The sequence below is a fragment of the Phacochoerus africanus genome, chromosome 13, assembly GCF_016906955.1.
Source record: "Phacochoerus africanus isolate WHEZ1 chromosome 13, ROS_Pafr_v1, whole genome shotgun sequence".
Lineage (NCBI taxonomy): Eukaryota > Metazoa > Chordata > Mammalia > Artiodactyla > Suidae > Phacochoerus > Phacochoerus africanus.
The window spans coordinates 13,784,274-13,803,227 of record NC_062556.1 but is presented as its reverse complement, the minus strand read 5'-3'; the positions used below and the strand labels follow the sequence as shown (position 1 = coordinate 13,803,227).

General features: G+C 37.4%; 1 protein-coding gene across 1 annotated transcript; it reads right to left on the bottom strand.

Moving 5' to 3' along the window:
• Positions 1 to 316: 316 nt before the first annotated feature.
• On the bottom strand, positions 317 to 10,173 carry UFM1 (ubiquitin fold modifier 1). The gene is made up of 7 exons (XM_047756246.1): positions 10,023 to 10,173; positions 9,751 to 9,929; positions 9,619 to 9,675; positions 4,995 to 5,052; positions 3,941 to 3,980; positions 2,473 to 2,505; positions 317 to 1,112 (listed from the first exon to the last, which is right to left on the bottom strand). Coding segments are annotated over exons 2-7 (258 nt in total). The 5' UTR covers positions 9,753 to 9,929; positions 10,023 to 10,173; the 3' UTR covers positions 317 to 1,044.
• Positions 10,174 to 18,954: the final 8,781 nt, after the last annotated feature.

The following is an 18,954-nucleotide window of genomic DNA, read 5'->3' as shown; positions in this document are numbered from 1 at the left end:
TTGGCCTTTTCTTTGACAAGCCTGTTAACAGCTTTCTGCTCTCCTTCATGTCTGTCTTTTGTTTCTTTCCTTCTTAGGAGAAGCCTGGTCAGCTGAGCTTGCCCATCTTCCCTTTCTGGCTTCTTAAAGGTTTTCAATATGTATAATTAGCCATTTTAATTAAGCATTTCCTTCAGCTCTGTTGTGAACTTCAGGTTTCTTTACAATACTCTCTTCCCTCAACACTATTTAGAAATATTATCCTCAAAAAGATGACGGTTTCTTGAGAATCTGTTTTAAAGGTTGTTCTAAAAGAGATCAATAAAGGAATGTTTAATTCAGTAATTAATGCTTCTACTTTATTTTCACTTCTCAGCATTACACATACTGGATTCTGCAAGATCAGAGCTAAAATTCATTAGCGTGGGATACCAGTTTTACACATAAGGGCTAGATCAAAAATTCAATTTTTTTGGTTCTTTGATGTTAAATTAAAATTTATATCAACACATGAAGTTTGAAACTTAAAAGGAAGATAAATGATAAGAAGATAGTTAAGTATTCACTGATGTGATCCATTACCATATATATATATATATATGCATACACACGCATACACATATATATGTAATTCAATTATTTTTGTGTCCCAAGTCGGATGCTATCAAGCAAACTGCCACACATGGATCCAAAATCTTTTTATATTTTCAACTCAAAGAATAGAAAGATTCAGTTAAGTTTTAATTTCCAAATACTGTCAGAAAGAATTATCAGAAGCATCTTCCAGTTATAAAACACCGCTGGAAAATCCAATACCGTCAATGAACTACCTGTGTGTGCTGCAAAGTAGCAACAAAAGTCTGTGATCTTCTGTGGTGATGACACCCGCAATGTGAAGCCTTTCCTCTTCTCATGAAGAGTGTGAGAACAAGAAGGAATGGAGTCATTTCATCATTTTATCAACTATTGGTGTTTTCAGAGTATTTTAAATGGCTGATTCCAATTTTACAAGAACAATACCAGTATTTATCCTGCAAGGTAACTGCATGTTCCAAGTAGCAGATACTAACAACTTCCAACACGATCTCTAGGAATTATTCGCAGTTCTGAACCATGCTTTAGAAAGACATTTCCTATACAAACAGACAAAGCAAAAAGTTAGGTATTTTAAAAAATGACATGCTACCATTAACATCCCAACAATTATTATCTAAAAGAAACAAGAGGCTGTAAAGTAGGTACACAGTACCCAATTCCAGGCTTTTTAAGTCTTATTCCTATTCCTCTCACACTTTCACAACTCAACAAATGTCTGAAAATCTTTAAGAACACTAGGCAAGAAAACACTACCAAATACAATCATCCAAGAACAACATAAATTAATTTAACCATCAGTACTTCCTTTAATACACAATAAAATATTTAAGGACAAAAAAATAATAAATCTAAATTACCACAAGTGACAAAAGTTTAGAAACCCTCACAATTTTGTGTCTGGGTTACTGCTGAGACTTTCCTCGTATCTCACAATGCCCATAATTCAATTTTTAAGGGTAATACAATAGGCAACCCATTAGAGTAAGTGGTAATTCAAATTAAACCACAAAACATTCCTAGAGTAAGAAAAGCAAACCCTTCAAACCTAAGTTTAAAGGCATTTATACAACAAAATGCCTCATGATTTTTTTAAAAAAGCCTTTTTAATTTAGTAAAATTATACACTTAAAATTACTGATTTATATAAAAAGAAATTATCCTTTTGAATCCCTCTTCATTTGCTATATGGCTAAGATTCAATCCCAGGACCTATGAGGACAATGTACTTTTGTAGAAGCACTGTAGAATATAAGAGTTTAAAAGTAACTACTTCTCAAGATGGAGGCTGTATTACATAAAATCATGCTTAATTTCAAAATACTATGATTAGATTATAAGCTAAGGAAGGCTTATCTAAAAAATATATACAATAGCCTGTTAAAAAGTTTAAGACTACTTTGACCCTTCCTACTTGTTAGGGTATCAATACATAGCACTGCATAATGTTAACAGCTTGAAACTCCTGAGTGCAGACTAAGCCCCATAAAATTTAAATGACTGTACTTCTTTAAAATAATAATAGCCAGCACTTATGGAATGCTTGCTGTGAATAATGCAAACTTTTAAGCACTTCACATATAGCAGCTATGAGGTAGTTCAAAATCATTATTTCCATTAGAGCACAATCTTACCTTTAAACTTTTTGTTACATGTATTATTTAATATTTAAATACCTTTAATGCTTATTAGTCAGGTTTTCTCTCTTGTAGCCAAAAGCATATATAACTGATAGATACTACGAAACAAACTACACTTGGGTAAAGACTGCAATACGACCCCTAAAAAGCAGCTATCATCCTGGTAAAATCCTATTGTGTCTAATTAGATGAATTAAGTATTTAGTTATCAGTTGACATAGACAACTTTACCCACATGCCACGGATTCTGGATACTCACCGGCAGTCTGCGCAGGATTTATCCCTATTCCATCTAGAAAATAAGTTGTAAAATCATCTAAGTTATTTCTAATGCTAAAAAGCTTTAACAGTAACAAGAAATGTGCCAAAATAGTGCTGCTGTGTATATAGGCATAAGCCAAACAATTATACCAAGAACGTGACTGATAACCTTTCAGGTAAGTTATACCTTGAAATCTCTTATTACGCATTAACACGTATCACTGGATTAGGCAAAAACATCTGTCAATGTGGTGATCCTGATAAATTCTACAGAAGACAGTTTTTTAATTCTATTTGGGCACACCCAGTGAAAAATAAAGCCAAAACACCTTATGTATGTCATCTAATCATTTAACATTGCTCTGAGGCATCAAATCTTTTTTTTTCCGCTTTTTTTTTTTTAAGGGCCACACTTGGCCATATAGAGGTTCCCAAGCTAGGGGTCGAATCGGAGCTGTAGCTGCCAGCCACAGCCACGCTAGATCCGAACCACATCTGTGACCTATAGCACAGCTCACAGCAATGGCGGAGCCTTTAACCTTCGGAGCAAGGCCAGGAATCAAACCCGCATCCTCATGGGTTCGGTACTACTGAGCCACAAAGGGAAGTCGGCATCAAATTTCAAGGCTGGAGAGCCTACGGGCTCGAGTCATTTCAGTTCCACTCACACTTGACACAAGTTTACAAAGCACCTTCCCAATAGCTATTCACTTATGACTCTAAAACATTCCAGAAAAGTAGGATTGCTTTTTTCTAAACAGAGATGCACTGCAATGTGACAGCATATAGAATGTCCCAGAACGAGAAATTCTGTCATATTTAAACTAAATCACAGTACTGCACACTAGAGCCATCTTCTCCTAGTCTACCTTAACTACACACCAACCACTTGCCAGAACCTGTGAAAATTACCTGTTTTCTTTAAAGACAGTTAAGCCTTGCCTGAAATCTTTACTTCTCATCTTATTTCAGCATTTACTCATAAGGCCAGTTGCATCAAACTTAATTATTAGTACTATCCTAATTTATTCAAAATTTAGGTTATATATCTTACTGGATAAAAATTCTCATTATTGCAAGCTCATAAGAAATTGTTTTCTATCAGGACAGGTAGAACAAAGTATAGCAAAGGTACATTCCTGCTTAACTTCTATATTCTAAAAGCCTTTTACCAATATTAAAAAAAATTAAAAAAACTTTGTTAAATGAAATGACAAGTTATTTTCAGTAATAATTTGGCATGAAGTTATAAGGACACAAAATATTATAAAGTACTATACTACATAACAAAAGCACAAAAAACTAAGAGACAACTATGGACAATAACCCTGACTTAGTGTTTGCAATTATGTATATCACTTATGTTGACATACGCTTTGGACTTTTTGTATTTAATTTTAATTAATATGGTTTCTTTTAAACAATTTCTATAACTCTAACAATAAAGTTTTAAAATGAATTCTTACCATTGGTAATAATTGCACTTGTTGCTGCAGGAACTTTAAACTAAAAAGGAGCAGAAGGAAAAAATATATATATAATGCTAATTTAAAAAGACAGTTACCAAAGATGGGGTATATATAATCAATTCTATAACTGTAAAACATGATTTATCTTTTAGAATGAATGACATCATCAAAGAAATTATTACTTTATCTTTAAAGAACTACACTGTTCTCTAAATATTGCATTTCATTATACCTAGAACACCTTAGATTATAAAATGCATCTTATTTTATGCACTACAGAAAAACAAACACTGTCAATGTTTACTCTTTTAGACTTAGATATGATTTACTTTTGTCTTAAATAACGCTTACGCATAAGCAAAAATAAAAGCAAAGTAACTGCTCAGAATATTCCTAAAATATCTTTGTTGAAATAGTAAATTCAAACAAACACTTGCCCCATGTTACAAAGATAATTAATGGCAGAGTTAAAAGAGGAACTCCAAGTCTCCCAAATCACCGATTTGTGCCATTTTTACCAGCCCAAACTTCTCTGCTAAGTGTCATGTCCAATGAGTTACTGTAGAGACACCTCTGATGAAAATTCTGGATGGAAACATTTCTTATAAACTCAAGCATATTTTTAAAAACACTTCTAAAAATAACAATTTTCTCTGACAGGCCACATTCTTATAGAGAAAATTTGAGAAGTATGATAAATACCTAATAAAATGATACTTCCAGAATCAAAGCTAGGAAAAAGCATACTTAACATAGTGTGAAATAATGGTTTTTTTAAAATGTACATACCATTACCTTTTCAATTTCAATAAAAATTCTCCTTATAATTTTCACTGGTTACTTTAAATAGATGTGTCAATTTGTTTAACTCATTCTTACATGAGCCTCAACTGCCACTCTACTTTCACCTTAAGTAAGACTTAGCTTTCTGACAGCATAAACCTAGTAACGAACAAACCCATGTGGAAATGGTGGGTCAATACACGTGCCAATTTTGGGGATACACTGCCAAACCTTATTCTACACAGACTGTCGCAATTTCTGTACTTACTTCTTCTGCTGCAAACTTTAAGACTGCTGTGAAAGGTGTACTTTCAGGAACACTGAGCCTGCAAGAATCAAAAAGAATTTTTAAAAGTTCTTTGTTACTAATTTTGGCAATTGTAGCAGACCTCAGCAAAGCTGTCTTTTGAGTCTGAGGTTGGCTGCTCTCCCCACACTATGTTCATTAACTCCTTGTAGATGAGATGGTGCCCTCACCTCCACTTGAAAATGACTAATCTACATAGGTGTGGATTTGTACATGTTTAATACTTTGCTACAAATGAGTCTAACACGTGGCTTGCTTCTTCTTTCCAGAGGTGGATTTCAAACAGCTGAATTTCTCCTCAGTCTTCAGGACACTTTGCCATCTCCTGCTCATCCCAGGCAGGAATGTGGTCATTTTCTTTAGAAGAGGAGGCTACCTGGGAAGCTTTGTCAGATCCTAGGTCTTTCAATGAACCTTTCTGTGCACTTTCCTTTTTTTTTTTTTTTTTTTGGTCTTTTTGCTATTTCTTGGGCCGCTCCTGCGGCATATGGAGGTTCCCAGGCTAGGGGTCGAATCGGAGCTGTAGCCACTGGCCTACACCAGAGCCATGGCAACACAGGATATGAGCCGTGTCTGCAACCTATACCACAGCTCACGGCAACACCGGATCGTTAACCCACTGAGCAAGGGCAGGGATCGAACCCGCAACCTCATGGCTCCTAGTCGGATTCATTAACCACTGCACCACGATGGGAACTCCTGTGCACTTTCAATCATCAAGTCTCCAAGCGGATAAAGATGAGTATGTTTACTCTGGCAAAAAGTGAAACAAGAAAGTGTTTCACCTGTACCTCATTTGGAAAAAAGCTCACACAACATAATCTGAAATAAAATTTTGGAGTGATGTGGGATTTTGTTAAATGACTCGTATAGGGGAAGTATATTTAGATTACAGACAAAGAGTCAATCTGTGCCAATTTTCCAACTTAAACACTAAAAAACAACTGACATTTTATCTTAAGAAAGCACTCAAAGACACAGAACTAGGTTAAAAAATAAAAAAAGATTCCTAAAGTAAAATAAATTACAAAGATTAAAGACAGAAAAATAGATTCTCGTTCAAAGCTGGGAAAGCTAACATTTTTCTTGGAAACTTCTTTACTTGTCACCATGTTATTCTCTAATAAGTTAATACCAACTACTATGAATGTAACAATCTCGAGGATCTGTTTTGTCACCTCACTTAGTCTATAGATGGATGGATGAATATAAAAATCATTACATCTGACAAGCACAACACTATGACTTGCAGTAACAAAAATGAATAGATTTCTTGGCTGCCCTCTTTCACTCCCCCTAAATACTGCTCAACAGGTAAAATAGATGCCATTTTTCCCTTTCTTTTTTTAATATGGAATAAAAAGAAAAAATTCTAAAGGACAGCCATTTGTTTCTTTATTTTATTTTATCTATTTATTTATTTATTTATTTGTCTTTTTGTCTTTTTCTAGGGCTGCTCCCATGGCATATGGAGGTTCCGAGGCTAGGGGTCCAATTGGAGCTGTAGCTGCCGGCCTACACCACAGCTACAGAAACAGCAGATCCGAGCCACATCCTTGACCTACACCACAGATCATGCTAACGCCGAATCCTTAATCTACTAAGGAAGGCCAGGGATCAAACCCGCAACCTCATGGTTCCTAGTTGGATTCGTTAACCACTGAGCCACGACGGGAACTCCAGCCATTTGTTTTTAAAAAAAAAAAAAAAATCTTATAAACTGGCAATGTAAAAGTTTATGAAGCAGGGAACAGTACTTTGCAAGTTTTTTTTTATGGTTTATTTACAGCTCAGAACCTAATAGTCAATGTCCTAAAACTATGCCTATAAGAGAACATCTAGGAGTTCCATCGTGGCGGAGTGGTTAACAAATCCGACTAAGAACCATGCGGTTGCGGGTTCGATCCCAGCCCTTGCTCAGTGGGTTAACGATCCGGTGTTGCCGTGAGCTGTGGTGTAGGTTGCAGATGCGGCTCGGATCCCGCGTTGCTGTGGCTCTGGCATAGGCCGGTGGCTGCAGCTCCGATTCAACCCCTAGCTTGGGAACCTCCACATGCCGCTGGAGCGGCCCAAGAAATGGCAAAAAGACAAAAAAAAAAAAAAAAGAGAGAACATCTAAAACTTTGGAGTTTCAATTCACTTTGGACTAGAGGTTGGAAATGGCCTTGTATCATATAATTAAATAGCATGTTGATACTTAGTAATGTAAGTTTCTATCTGTACATTAAATTGGTTAGACTATCCAAAGAGTTCCAATAAAACATAAAATAAAAACATAAGCAGGACCGGGAGTTACTGCAATGCCAGAGGCCTTATCTAGATTTGAAGCTTTTATGTGTGCCAGTCTCGTCACTTTGTAAAACTTGTGCTTGCATTACACTAGTATTTTGAAAAAAAACAGGAATTATCAGGTTGCTTGTCAATTTGGGAACAGGACAGCCAACACTCTGATGAAGTGATGGTGTAATCAGGAAAGGGGAGGGGGTGGGGTGGGCAGTAAAACTGGAAAGACTGGAATCACATGGGAAGAGTTAAGATGCTTTGAAGACATCCTGAACACAAGAGAATGTTTGATTTCAGCATTTCTATAACCAAGTAGCAATACCAAGAGGGGATCTATCAACAAACAAGAAACTAAACAAATAAAAAATACGACATCCTTCCAGAATAAACCTAGAATTGAAACATCCTTTCTAGGATTCAACTATTAGTAACTCAAGGAAGTATATGTTTACCTGCCCGACAAGTGAAAGGTGGCCTTAAAAAAGTTAAAGCACATTGTCCCACAAATCTCAGAGCTGCTTTTACTATGACTGAAGCAGTAGTAGTTAGCATTACTTTGAATAGGAAACACAGCATAATTACCCTTACACAGACACACGCATACATTATCTATATTTTATATACACGTACCCCATAGATTACACACACACACACAAACTACACACACACTAAACTATAGGTGTGCCGACTAAATTCATTCAGTCACCATGTAAGTGACCCGGTACAACGTTCCAGGCACTCTTAAAGATATGGATGCTGTCCTGCTCCTTCTTTCTCCCTCCCTCCTCCTTTCTAGAGCTTTTCACAGGAGTAAAGTCGTGCTCTCCACTGTAACAGCATGGCATACAGAAATAATGGGTTTACAGATGGAGTGGAAGGTTTACAGATGTGGTGACGGAAAGAGAATTCCCCTCTGATGCTGTGAGTAAGGGGGTAAGGAGTTGTGGAAAGTGTAAAGAGAAATTTTTTTAAAAAATTCCTTCAGAGAATAAAGTGGAAAATAAGCAAATTTGGGGACTGTAGCAGAAAGTTGGGTACTATTAAATGTAGCTATGAATTGTACGTAAAACACATTAGGCTGGCTGTATAATTTTCTCCAGGCACATTCAGCCTTCATAACAGAGAACAAGAGTAGCTGAGTGTTTCAGCAAGCAGAATATATTAGAGAGAAATGCAGGGGCACCAGAGTGGAAGGTGTTTGCAACAAAGTGACCATGGATCATGGATAAGAAGGAAAGAAGTGATGTAAGGAACAGGAGAGAAGGTAGTGATATAGTTAAAAGGCAGCTGGGTAAATAGATTTTTAAAAAAAGTGCTGAAAAAGAGATATTACAGTAAATTTGCTGGAAGAAGAGAATGTGCACATTCTTTCAAGAAGACAGTTCTTAAAAATGACATTTTGGAGGGGGAGCAGTAACCAGGGATCTTAAAGTTTGAGGCTTTAACCATGAATATCTGAGATACAAAAGGAGTCGTATGAAGATAAAACACCCAGGGAGTGAAAGGCTGGCTGGCTGGGTAGCTGTATGGGTACAAAGCTGAGGCAGAGGATACCTGTTACAGCTGAGTTAGACAGGCCACGACAGTAATTTTACAAATTATGCATAAAATTCTACTAAAGTGCTTTTCCTTGCCACACATCATGCGACTTCCACCTGCAGTAACCTTACTTTTACCTAAAAATTTTAGGAAGTGCCAGTGAGTACGCAGTCAGATTTGTGGTAACCCATCCCTCAACTAAGGGATAAGAATGGGCTCCGCCTGGACAAACTGCCCTATTTCCGTATTTCTCATTCCTACTAAACATTTTCTACTAAAAACCCACCTCGAATAGACATAGTCTGAGGCTCATTACTTTGTGACGTCCATTTGTTGACTGAGTCAAACCCAAGGCGAATCAGGAGTCTGAGAGTGATAAACGTTCTAGTACTTTCGGAAGCTAGACTGGGATTGGGATGCCTTCTTATTTCCTTTAACAGCTAGTCAAAGTAGTGAAAGGCCTTTCTTATAGAGACTCCTTTGAGGACCCCAGCAAATCACCAAGAGACCAGTCTTCACATCCTCCCGCTCCAAAGCCCCCCAGATGAGTCGGAAAAGACCACAAAGCAGCAGCAACATTCCCAAGACACCCACCCGCACACCCCCGCGCCCAGGCAAGCCAACACTCACAGGATACCACAGCTCGAGTGGGGTGACGGAGGCCCCTGGGGAGAGGAAAGGAATGAGGGCTGCTAGGGTGGACGGCGTTCGAAAGACTCGAATCCCCCAGCCCAAAAGGGCCCCCCGAGGCCCAGCTACTCACACTTTGTACGGCAGCCGCGGGTCGGACGTCAGCGTGATCTTAAAGGAAACTTTCGACCTGAGGAAGAGAGCGGGAGAGGTAATGTCAGGCAGCGGGACCGGAGATTACGGCAGCTGGAAAGCAAACACTTACATGGTGGAGTCGGTCTGGACGGACACCTCACGCCAGCTCGGCCCAGGCGCTCCACTTCCTCCGCGGCGTCTCGCTCCCCTCAGCTCCACGTCTCCCTCGGCAAATTGGGGCCCTCCCAGGTTGCTGTTGTCCAAGGCACTGCCTGAAAATCGGGCCCATTTTCTCACGCTGCGCGGAGCCTACAAGTTAAAAATAGCTGCTGCTTTTGCATTTATATCTCTGACACAAAACTTAAGATTGTACGGTAAGACTATTTTTCTAATTGCAGTTACCTTCTGCTGTATTTTTAGTCAGGCAGCACAAGCGCAGGCATAGACGGTAGGCCACCAGATCACAGCTGGCAGGTTGAGGCGGAAGTAAGAGTCCTCGGAGGCAAGCGAGGACCAGGTCTGTAGGCGGGACGGTGGGCGGGGCTGGAGGCGGTGCTATCCTCAGTTGCCGAGGTAACCTGGGGGCAGAGAAGCTTGATTGACGCTCAAGAAATTGGAATCTTCGTTTAGCTTTAATATTAGTATTTTCTGCCTAACAGCCTAATACTGTTATTTCTTGTAGCTTTCTCGTACTTTTTTCTTTCACATTTTAAAATTCAATAGGTAAGAGATTTATCAAGCTGGTGCAGTTGAGGAAATTGCAGTCTAGTTGAGAAGAGTAATCCAGGAACAGATTTCAGCAGTTTGTTACGTGCTCTGATAGGATTAAACCAGGGAATTATGTTGCCGATCATTTATTCAGTTTAATAACAAACTTTGAATCCTCTCCATACCTCTGGGTATGCTGGGATGAGTAAGGTACAGTGAGGGAGAAGACTCTATGCCCTCTAAATTTTATTACAAATCTAAGTAACTGTATTTGGAGAATAAACATCTTCTTATGATGTCTATAATGCCCTTTTAAAGAAGCATTGTAATGAATAAACGAAATGGGAACAGGTAGGTACTAAAATAATAGAAGTGGCTACTATTTAGAATATTATGTTAGATTCTTAAGGAGAGATATCGAAGAGAGGAATAGGGAAGCAACTGTAGTGGGAGTGCTGAAAACCAATTTCAACTTGGCCATAATTTCGTAACAGATTACTTCTCTATGGAGGTGTCTCCCCACACAGGGAGTGATGATGCTGATTGTGGGAAAGTAAGACTTCAGTAATCTCATGAGAGTCATTGTCTTCTTCACTTTGGAAAATGTGGGTCCTGCCATGTATATAGAGGGATGGAGGCAAATGTTGACTCATAGATTTGGGGATCAACAGTTATGGGATTAATAGCTGAAATTATCAGATTAGTTGGTATGGCTAACACCTTTGAGGAAGCAATAAAGAGAAAAGAGCTGATTGTGTCTACTTGATGTCTACTAGCCAAACAACAATGAAGAGATTAGAATACATAAGTACAGTCTCTATTCTAAGAATATATATCATAGGCTTTTAAAAAAATCTGCATTTTGATATTTTGAGTTTTGTTCCTGCTCACCTATGAAAACATGTGGCAAAATCCTGAAAAGAAAAAAATATATTTTGATCAGCATTTTTACTGTATGTATAAAAAGTAGTGAAGACAGGATTCAACCCCAGGCAGAGTGACCTTGGTACTTACATTCAACTATCTTTTCAGAAAATATATTAATACATCAAAAGGACACTGGGAAAACATTGTGTCCTGAAAGACATTGAAAAGTACCTCTTCCTAAGTGTTTAGAATTCCCTCTCCTCCTCATAAGTGTGCCTCCTTAGAGTCATAGTATAATTTCTGGGGTTTTTTTTTGGGGGGGGGAGGATACAAGAAATGATAAATGAATTAATTTATACTCAATATTTAATCTCTTTGAACTTTGCTAAGACATTGAGCAAAGTGCAGCAATTATTATAACAAAAGAAGGACTTTCCTACTTAGTGAAAAGTTAAAGTGCCAGAATATACTTAATGACCATAAACAGAAGCAAATTCTGAATCTAGGAGATTATTGGCAAATACAACATTTTAAGAAAACAAACAGCATAAGTGGCCTAATGTGTTTTGGAAGGGATCCAGTTATCATGTAGAGCCAGAAATGCTTGTAGAAGTACATGGTGTGACCATATTAAAATTCATTAAATGTCAATGAATCCCACGAATATTCTGTTTGCAAAAGCATATGAAATTCTCTTCATTATAAAGGAAATGGACGAAGTTAAATTTACTTGAGGGCTAAAAGGATTTGCTTACTTTGTTTTAAAAATTCTTACTAGCTATTTCTGTGGCTGGGTTTAAATAAAATAGAAAACACACCAGATTTAGATGTCAAATGTTTTTGTCACTCTAACATTTTCATCCTAATTCGACTGTATTTATGATTATGACTAAAATCACATGATAGGCAAGTTTTATAATCCTGGAAGATTTACACTGGGATAAAATTTAGGATCTTCTACTGTAAACACTTTCTATTACAGGAAACAAATTGTAACCTGATGGATACTAATTATTAATGGATACTAACTGCTCATAACCCAAACTCAGATGTACTCAAAATATAATTCGTGTTTTCTGTCTTGCTCACTCTCTGTTTCAAGCCAGTTTCTGCCTGGTGCAAAAGGTTAACCTGTGTTTTCTTTGTCAAAGTCTTTCTTAGACAAATTAGGATTTCTTAATCCATCGTGGTTTCCTGACTAGTCATGTGGTTGTATATAATGTAGGCTTTCAGGAGACTATGGTAGCTGGTCGTTTGTCATCATCTGTCCAAATGCCCATTGAAATCTATATTTACTAACATCATCTGAGATATCTGCAATGTTGTCCTTTAGTGATGGCGAGGTATCTTCAGGTCACCAATCCTTCCTAGGGAATATAAAGAAATACTTTCTGGATTTCTCTGTTGCTGTAGCAAGCTCGACAAGGCTCAGTCACCTTTGACTAATTATTATGTACTTCTCTCCCCAGAATATATTGAACATTGATTTTTTTTTTCCTGGGTTCCACTAGAAGCAAGAACTAGATACCTCCCTCTTGCTCATCTGAAAGCAAAAACTAAGTAGGGATCATTGTCCTAGGGATCAAGGAATAGGTCCATTTTTCTGAGAAATCTTCCATGTTTAATTCTATCATTTTCTCCCTCTTTCTCCAGCCTGGAGTATTTTAACATCTTGACTGCATTGTTCACAATCACCAAGATATGGAAACAACCTATATGTTTGTCAATGGATGAATGTATAAAGAAATTGCAATATATAAGAATGGATATATAAATTGTGATATACATATATATAACAACTATCTATATAATTATATAATAACTGTCTACAACTGTATATTTATAGTATAAATATATAAAGCTACATAGGTATATATACCATATATTTATAAATTTACACATATAAAGTTTATATCATATCTATCTACCTATCTACCAATCTATCTATCTATATCTGCAACAATATGGATGAACCCAGAGGACATTAGGCCAAGTGGTATGAGCCTGGCTCAAAAGGAATAAAAATTGTGTGACCTCATTTATATATGGAAGTCAAAGATATAGAAGTAGAAACTAGAACAGTGATGACCAAGAAGGAGCAGGTGGGGGAAATAGGAAGCTATTGATCAAAGGGTATAAAGTTGCATTTATAGAGAGTAAACAAGTCTAGAGATCTAGTATATAGCATGATTACTGCAGCCGCTAGTGTTTTGAATACTGAAAATTTGCTAGGAGAGCATATTTCAGGTTCTTTTATTACAGGAAAAAATGCTAACTACATGAGGGGATGGTATGTTAACTCGACCGTACTCATCTTTTCACTATGTATGCATATATATAAATATATATCACATCATCATACTGCTCACCTTATACATATAATTTTTATTAAAAACATTAAAAATTTTTTTCTGGAGTATCCCTGAAATATCTTAATTCCTAAAGCCCACATCAGATCAATTAAATTCATACCTCTGAAGATATAGCTCAAGTTAAAAAGAATTGTGTCATAGCTTGTCATATTATGAATATAACCTGCTTGCTATTAAAATAGTAATATTATTTTCAATTTGACATTGTTGGCCTTAGATATATTTAAAAAATATTTATAACTCTCTGTCATGCCTAATCAAAGCAAGAAACTGTCACTGATAATATTCTCTTATATTCATTCATCATTTTATTCTTTTTGAAGTATTTTATATGCACTGTCTTATTTAATGTCTGAAAAGAAACAAACAAGAGCTCCTGTTGTGGCTCAATGGGCTACAAACCCAACTAGTATCCACAAGAATTTGGGTTTGATCCCTGGCCTTGCTTAGTGGAATAAGGAGCCAATGTTGCCGAACTGCGGTGGAGGTGGCAGATGCAGCTCAGATCCATTATTGCTGTGGCTGTGGTGTAGGCCGGCAGTTGCAACTCCAATTCAACCCCTAGCCCAGGAACTTCCATATGCTGCCGGTGCAGCCCTAAAAAGCCAAAAAACCCCACCGCCAGCAACAAAAGCAAACAAACCAAAACATGCAAAGCATTCAAGATGGATTCTATTATCTCTTTTAAAAATGAGAAAATGGACAAAAGAGCTTATGAACAGTCCGAAGGTCATGCATATGGTTTGTGAGAGACTAGTGACAAAGCCTGGTTATGGAGGTTTCTTTACAAAATTTCCCCAATTTGATCCTATACGAAGTTTGTTTTTAGTAGTTAATATATAAAATAGAAATAATTAAATGATAAATTTATTTAGTGAGCTTCTTAATTCTTATGTCCCAGCATCTAGAATAGTATCTGGCCCATCATATGTACTCAGCTGGTATTGGTTGAAGGAATTCATGTTATTTAATAAAAGTTTTAAATTGGTAACGCTTCCTAATTGTAGTAATGTTTTTACGTTCCATTAACTACAGTCATAAATATTCTTAACGCAGTAGATTATACACTTTGATTCTTGCTTTGTTCTTGTTTTAAAGCTTATCTATTCAAAGGATAGACTACTCATTTAATTTGCTGCTACGGGTGAAAGCAGAGGTTAGAAAAGGCTAATTAAAGATTCTTATCAAATGTTATTAAATAAAGAAGCCATTTAAATAAAAGATTATATGACTATCCTCACATGTTCCCACACCATTATTTTATGTGACATGTTTATTCTGAATCAGGCAGCCTGCACGAGAAATCTCATTACTGGTTTTTCTAGGCTTGTATACTCAGCGATGAGGAATTACTCACTGATATTAATCTTTCTTTTATGGTGGTGGGTGTATAGGAGGGGCTATGAGTTGGTGGCAAATGACCTTGTGGAGTTTGCTGTCTGGTCTGTACAGTGCAGCTAGGTGAGCACCCGAGGGAGACCCGAGTGAGTCAGTATCTGTTGTCCTAATCACACTGTCGTGATTTCTACTGTACCCTGCAGTCATTTGGGCTTATGAACACTCAAGTAAATTATGTGACTTAAGAAAAGCAACCCAGGTGCATCACAATTAGAGACCATCCCCACAGCAACTAATAAAATGGTAGATTTACCCATCTTACCATGTTGATAATTACATTGAATGTAAATGTTCTAAGCATATCAGTAACAATGCAGAGATTAACATAAGCCTCTAAAGAGAATAAAATAGGAAAATTTGACTTAATCATGCAGAAACCTGCTTAAGGAGTCCCTATTATGGCTCAGGAGGTTAAGGACCCGGTGTTGTCTTTGTGAGGATGCAGGTTTGATCCCTGGCCTTGCTCAGTGGGTTAAGGATCTGCCATTGCCATAAGCTGCAGTGGAGTTTGCAGATGCGGCTCCAATTCAACCTGGGAACTTCCATAGGCAGCCATAAAATGAAGAGAAAAAAAGAAACCTGCTTAAGAATATATATATTTTTTCTTGTAAAGGAATTGCTAAATTCATGTGTAAGACTGCTTATTGCCCTAACACAATGCCATTTAGCTCATGATAATGGTTTAAGCTTTTATTTGGGAGGATTTTACACAAATGTTGGAGAATTTACCCAGATGTTACACAAATCTGAAGAGTTGGAAGGAATGCAGTTGTTGTTTTGTTTTGTTGTGATTTTCAGCATCATAATCTGTTAAGAACTGGGTGGTGATCATTTTTACAATTTTAGATTTTGCTGGTAGCTAAGCAGGAGAAAAAAGAAATAGTTCATCTGTTTCATTGTTGGGATAATCTCCAGACATGTTGAATTCCTGAGGCAAGGCTGTTAACTGAGAATAGCTTCTAAAATTCAAATTTTTTGGACTATTAAGCATTTCTTGACCAGCTGCTTGGCAGCTAATGGGTGATAGATTCAAAGATTTAGAGATTTTCTGAGGGCATTTCATTTATTTATTTGTAGCAAAGTAAACAGATTTGAACATTTGGCTTAATAGCATCATTTAGACTGAATATATATGACACAAAATGAATTCTAATTGATTTTATATTCTAGGAGCTATGGTAGCATGGTCTAGCAGTCTGAGATTAGGAACTCAAGCCAAAATTATTGAAATTCGTTGGCTACACACTTATTAATTGCTTTGCCTTCTAACGCTTTCTTATTTTCTCTTTTAAATTTCGATCTTTCCCAAACATTTCAAAACTTAATTTCTTAGTAGTTCATTTACCCTGAAAAATTTTTATATGAATGTTATCACAATTCTGAATTTTCCTTCTAGAAATTTTGATAAAGTTTTTCTCCATGTCTGAATCCTAAAATGACTCAAAATTTTCAGAAGAATGAGATTGTAATTCTTGACTTGTTCCTAAGCTTTTAACAGGTTGTTTCCTGCTTTTATTGAGTGCCATATTTACTTTTTCAATATTTTTTTGGATCTCCTGTCATTTGTTGGCCATTATAAAGGTACTGGTAATTACATATCAAAGTAGTGTGGTTTTTGCTACAGTTGATATTATTCTCCAATAACCCCATTAGGTTAAGTTTTCTTTTTTTTTTTTCGTCTTTTGTCTTTTTGCCTTTTCTAGTGTTGCTACCCGCGGCATATGGAGGTTCCCAGGCTAGGGGTTGAATCGGAGCCATAGCCACCAGCCTATGCCAGAGCCACAGCAACTCGGGATCCGAGCCGCTTCTGCAACCTCCACCACAGCTCACGGCAACACTGGATCTTTAACCCACTGAGCAAGGTCAGGGATCGAACCTGCAGCCTCATGGTTCCTAGTCAGATTCATTAACCACTGTGCCATGACGGGAACTCCATAGGTTAAGACTTTTAAGTATACAATTCAATTAGTTTTGGTAAATGTTTGCATTCATGAAGCCATCACCTCATAAAGACAGAGAAAATTTCCATCTCTCGGGAAACTTCCCTTCAGTTCTTTTCCAGTCAATTCTTCTCATCCAGGGGTAACCATTACCATTTTGTGATCATCATGGTAGCTTAGCCTTTGCTCTTGTAAAATTTATATAATTGGAATAATATAGTATATTATCTTTGTGTCTGGTTTCTTTTGTTCAGTATAATGATTAATTCAATATTATCAGCATATTGCTGAGTAGTATTCCACTATTTGGATATATATAATTTGTTTATATATTCTTTCCTTCATACCGGTTGCTTCCAGATTTTTGACTGTTATAAATAAGGCTGCAGTGAACATTTTTTACAAGTCACCTTGGTTATATATATTGTGGAATTTCTGGGTAGTTGTATAGTTAGCTTTAAAATGAATTGCCTAAGAGGTTTCCAAAGAGGTATCACCATTTACAATTCCATCAGCAACATAAGATCCAACTGTTCCTTCTTCTCATGCATACTTGGCATTGTCTTAAAAAAAATTAGCCATTCTGGGAGTTCCCAACATGGCACAGCAGAAAGGAATCCTACTAGGAACCATGAGGTTGTGGGTTTGATCCCTGGCCTTGCTCAGTGAGTTATGGATCCGGCATTGCCGTGAGCTGTGGTGTAGGTTGCAGATGCAGCTTGGATCTGGCGTGGTTGTGGCTGTGGTGTAGGCTGGCAGCTACAGCTCCAATTAGACCCCTAGCCTGGGAACCTCCATGTGCCGTGCGTGCGGCCCTAAAAAGACCAAAAAAAAAAAAAAAATTAGCCATTCTGGTGGTTGCGTAGTAGTAACTTACAGTGGTTTTAATTTGTATTTTCAGGATGCCTAATGATGTTGAGCATATTTTCATGTGCTTATTTTGCAACTACATATCCACATTAGTGAAATGTCTTTTGAAATCTTTTGTGTGTGTGTGTGTCTTTTTTTGTCTTTTTAGGGTCACACCCAAGGCATATGGAGGTTCCCAGGCTAGGGGTCGAATTGGAGCTACAGCTGCCGGCCTACACCACAGCCACAGCAACACAGGATCCAAGCTGCATCTGTGACCTACACCACAGCTCCTGGCAACGCTGGATCCCCAACCCACTGAGAGAGGCCAGGAATTGAACCTGCAACCTCATGAATCTTAGTCAGGTTCGTTAACCACTGAGCCATAACAGGAACTCCATCTTTTCAAATCTTTTGCCTGTTACTTTCTTGGGTTATGAAAGTCCATTTTTTTTTTTCCCTTATTGTTAGGACTTTTTTTCCTTTTCCTTTTTCTTTTTTTTAAAGGGTTGCTCCTGCGGGATATGGAGATTCTCAGGCTAAGGGTCGAATCGGAGCTGTTGCTGCCAGCCAATGCCATAGCAACACCAGATCCAAGCCAGGTCTCTGACCTACACCATAGCTCACAGCAACTCCAGATTGCTAACCCACTGAGCAAGGCCAGGGATCGAGCCCGCAACCTCATGGTTCCTAGTTGGATTCCTTTCTGCTGTGCCACAGTGGGAACTCCAGAACTTTTTGACCTGGTATAAGAAATCATTGCCTAATCCAAAGTCACGAAGGTGTTCTTTTATATTTCCTTTGAAGCCTAATAATTTTAGCTTTTACATGTAGGCCCATAATCAGTCTCAAAGCAATTTTCGTGAGTAGTTTAAGGCCAGGGTCAAAGTTAAATGTTTTTCTTTGAGGTATCAAATTGTTCTAGCACCATTTGAGGAAAAAAGAAAATGAATGAAAAGAAAAAAAAAAAAAGCACCCTTTCCCCCACTGTATTACCATGGAAACATGGCTGAAGATGAATTGACAGAGTATGTGGAGGTCCTTTTCTTTTATCCTGTGCATCTATCCTTAAGCCACTGCCACACCGTTTTAATTACTGTAGCTTTAGGATAATTCCAAAAGTCAGGTGCTCTAACTTATTTTTTATTTATTTTTTATTTTTTATTTTTTTTCAAAATTGCTGTCTATTCTAAATGCTTT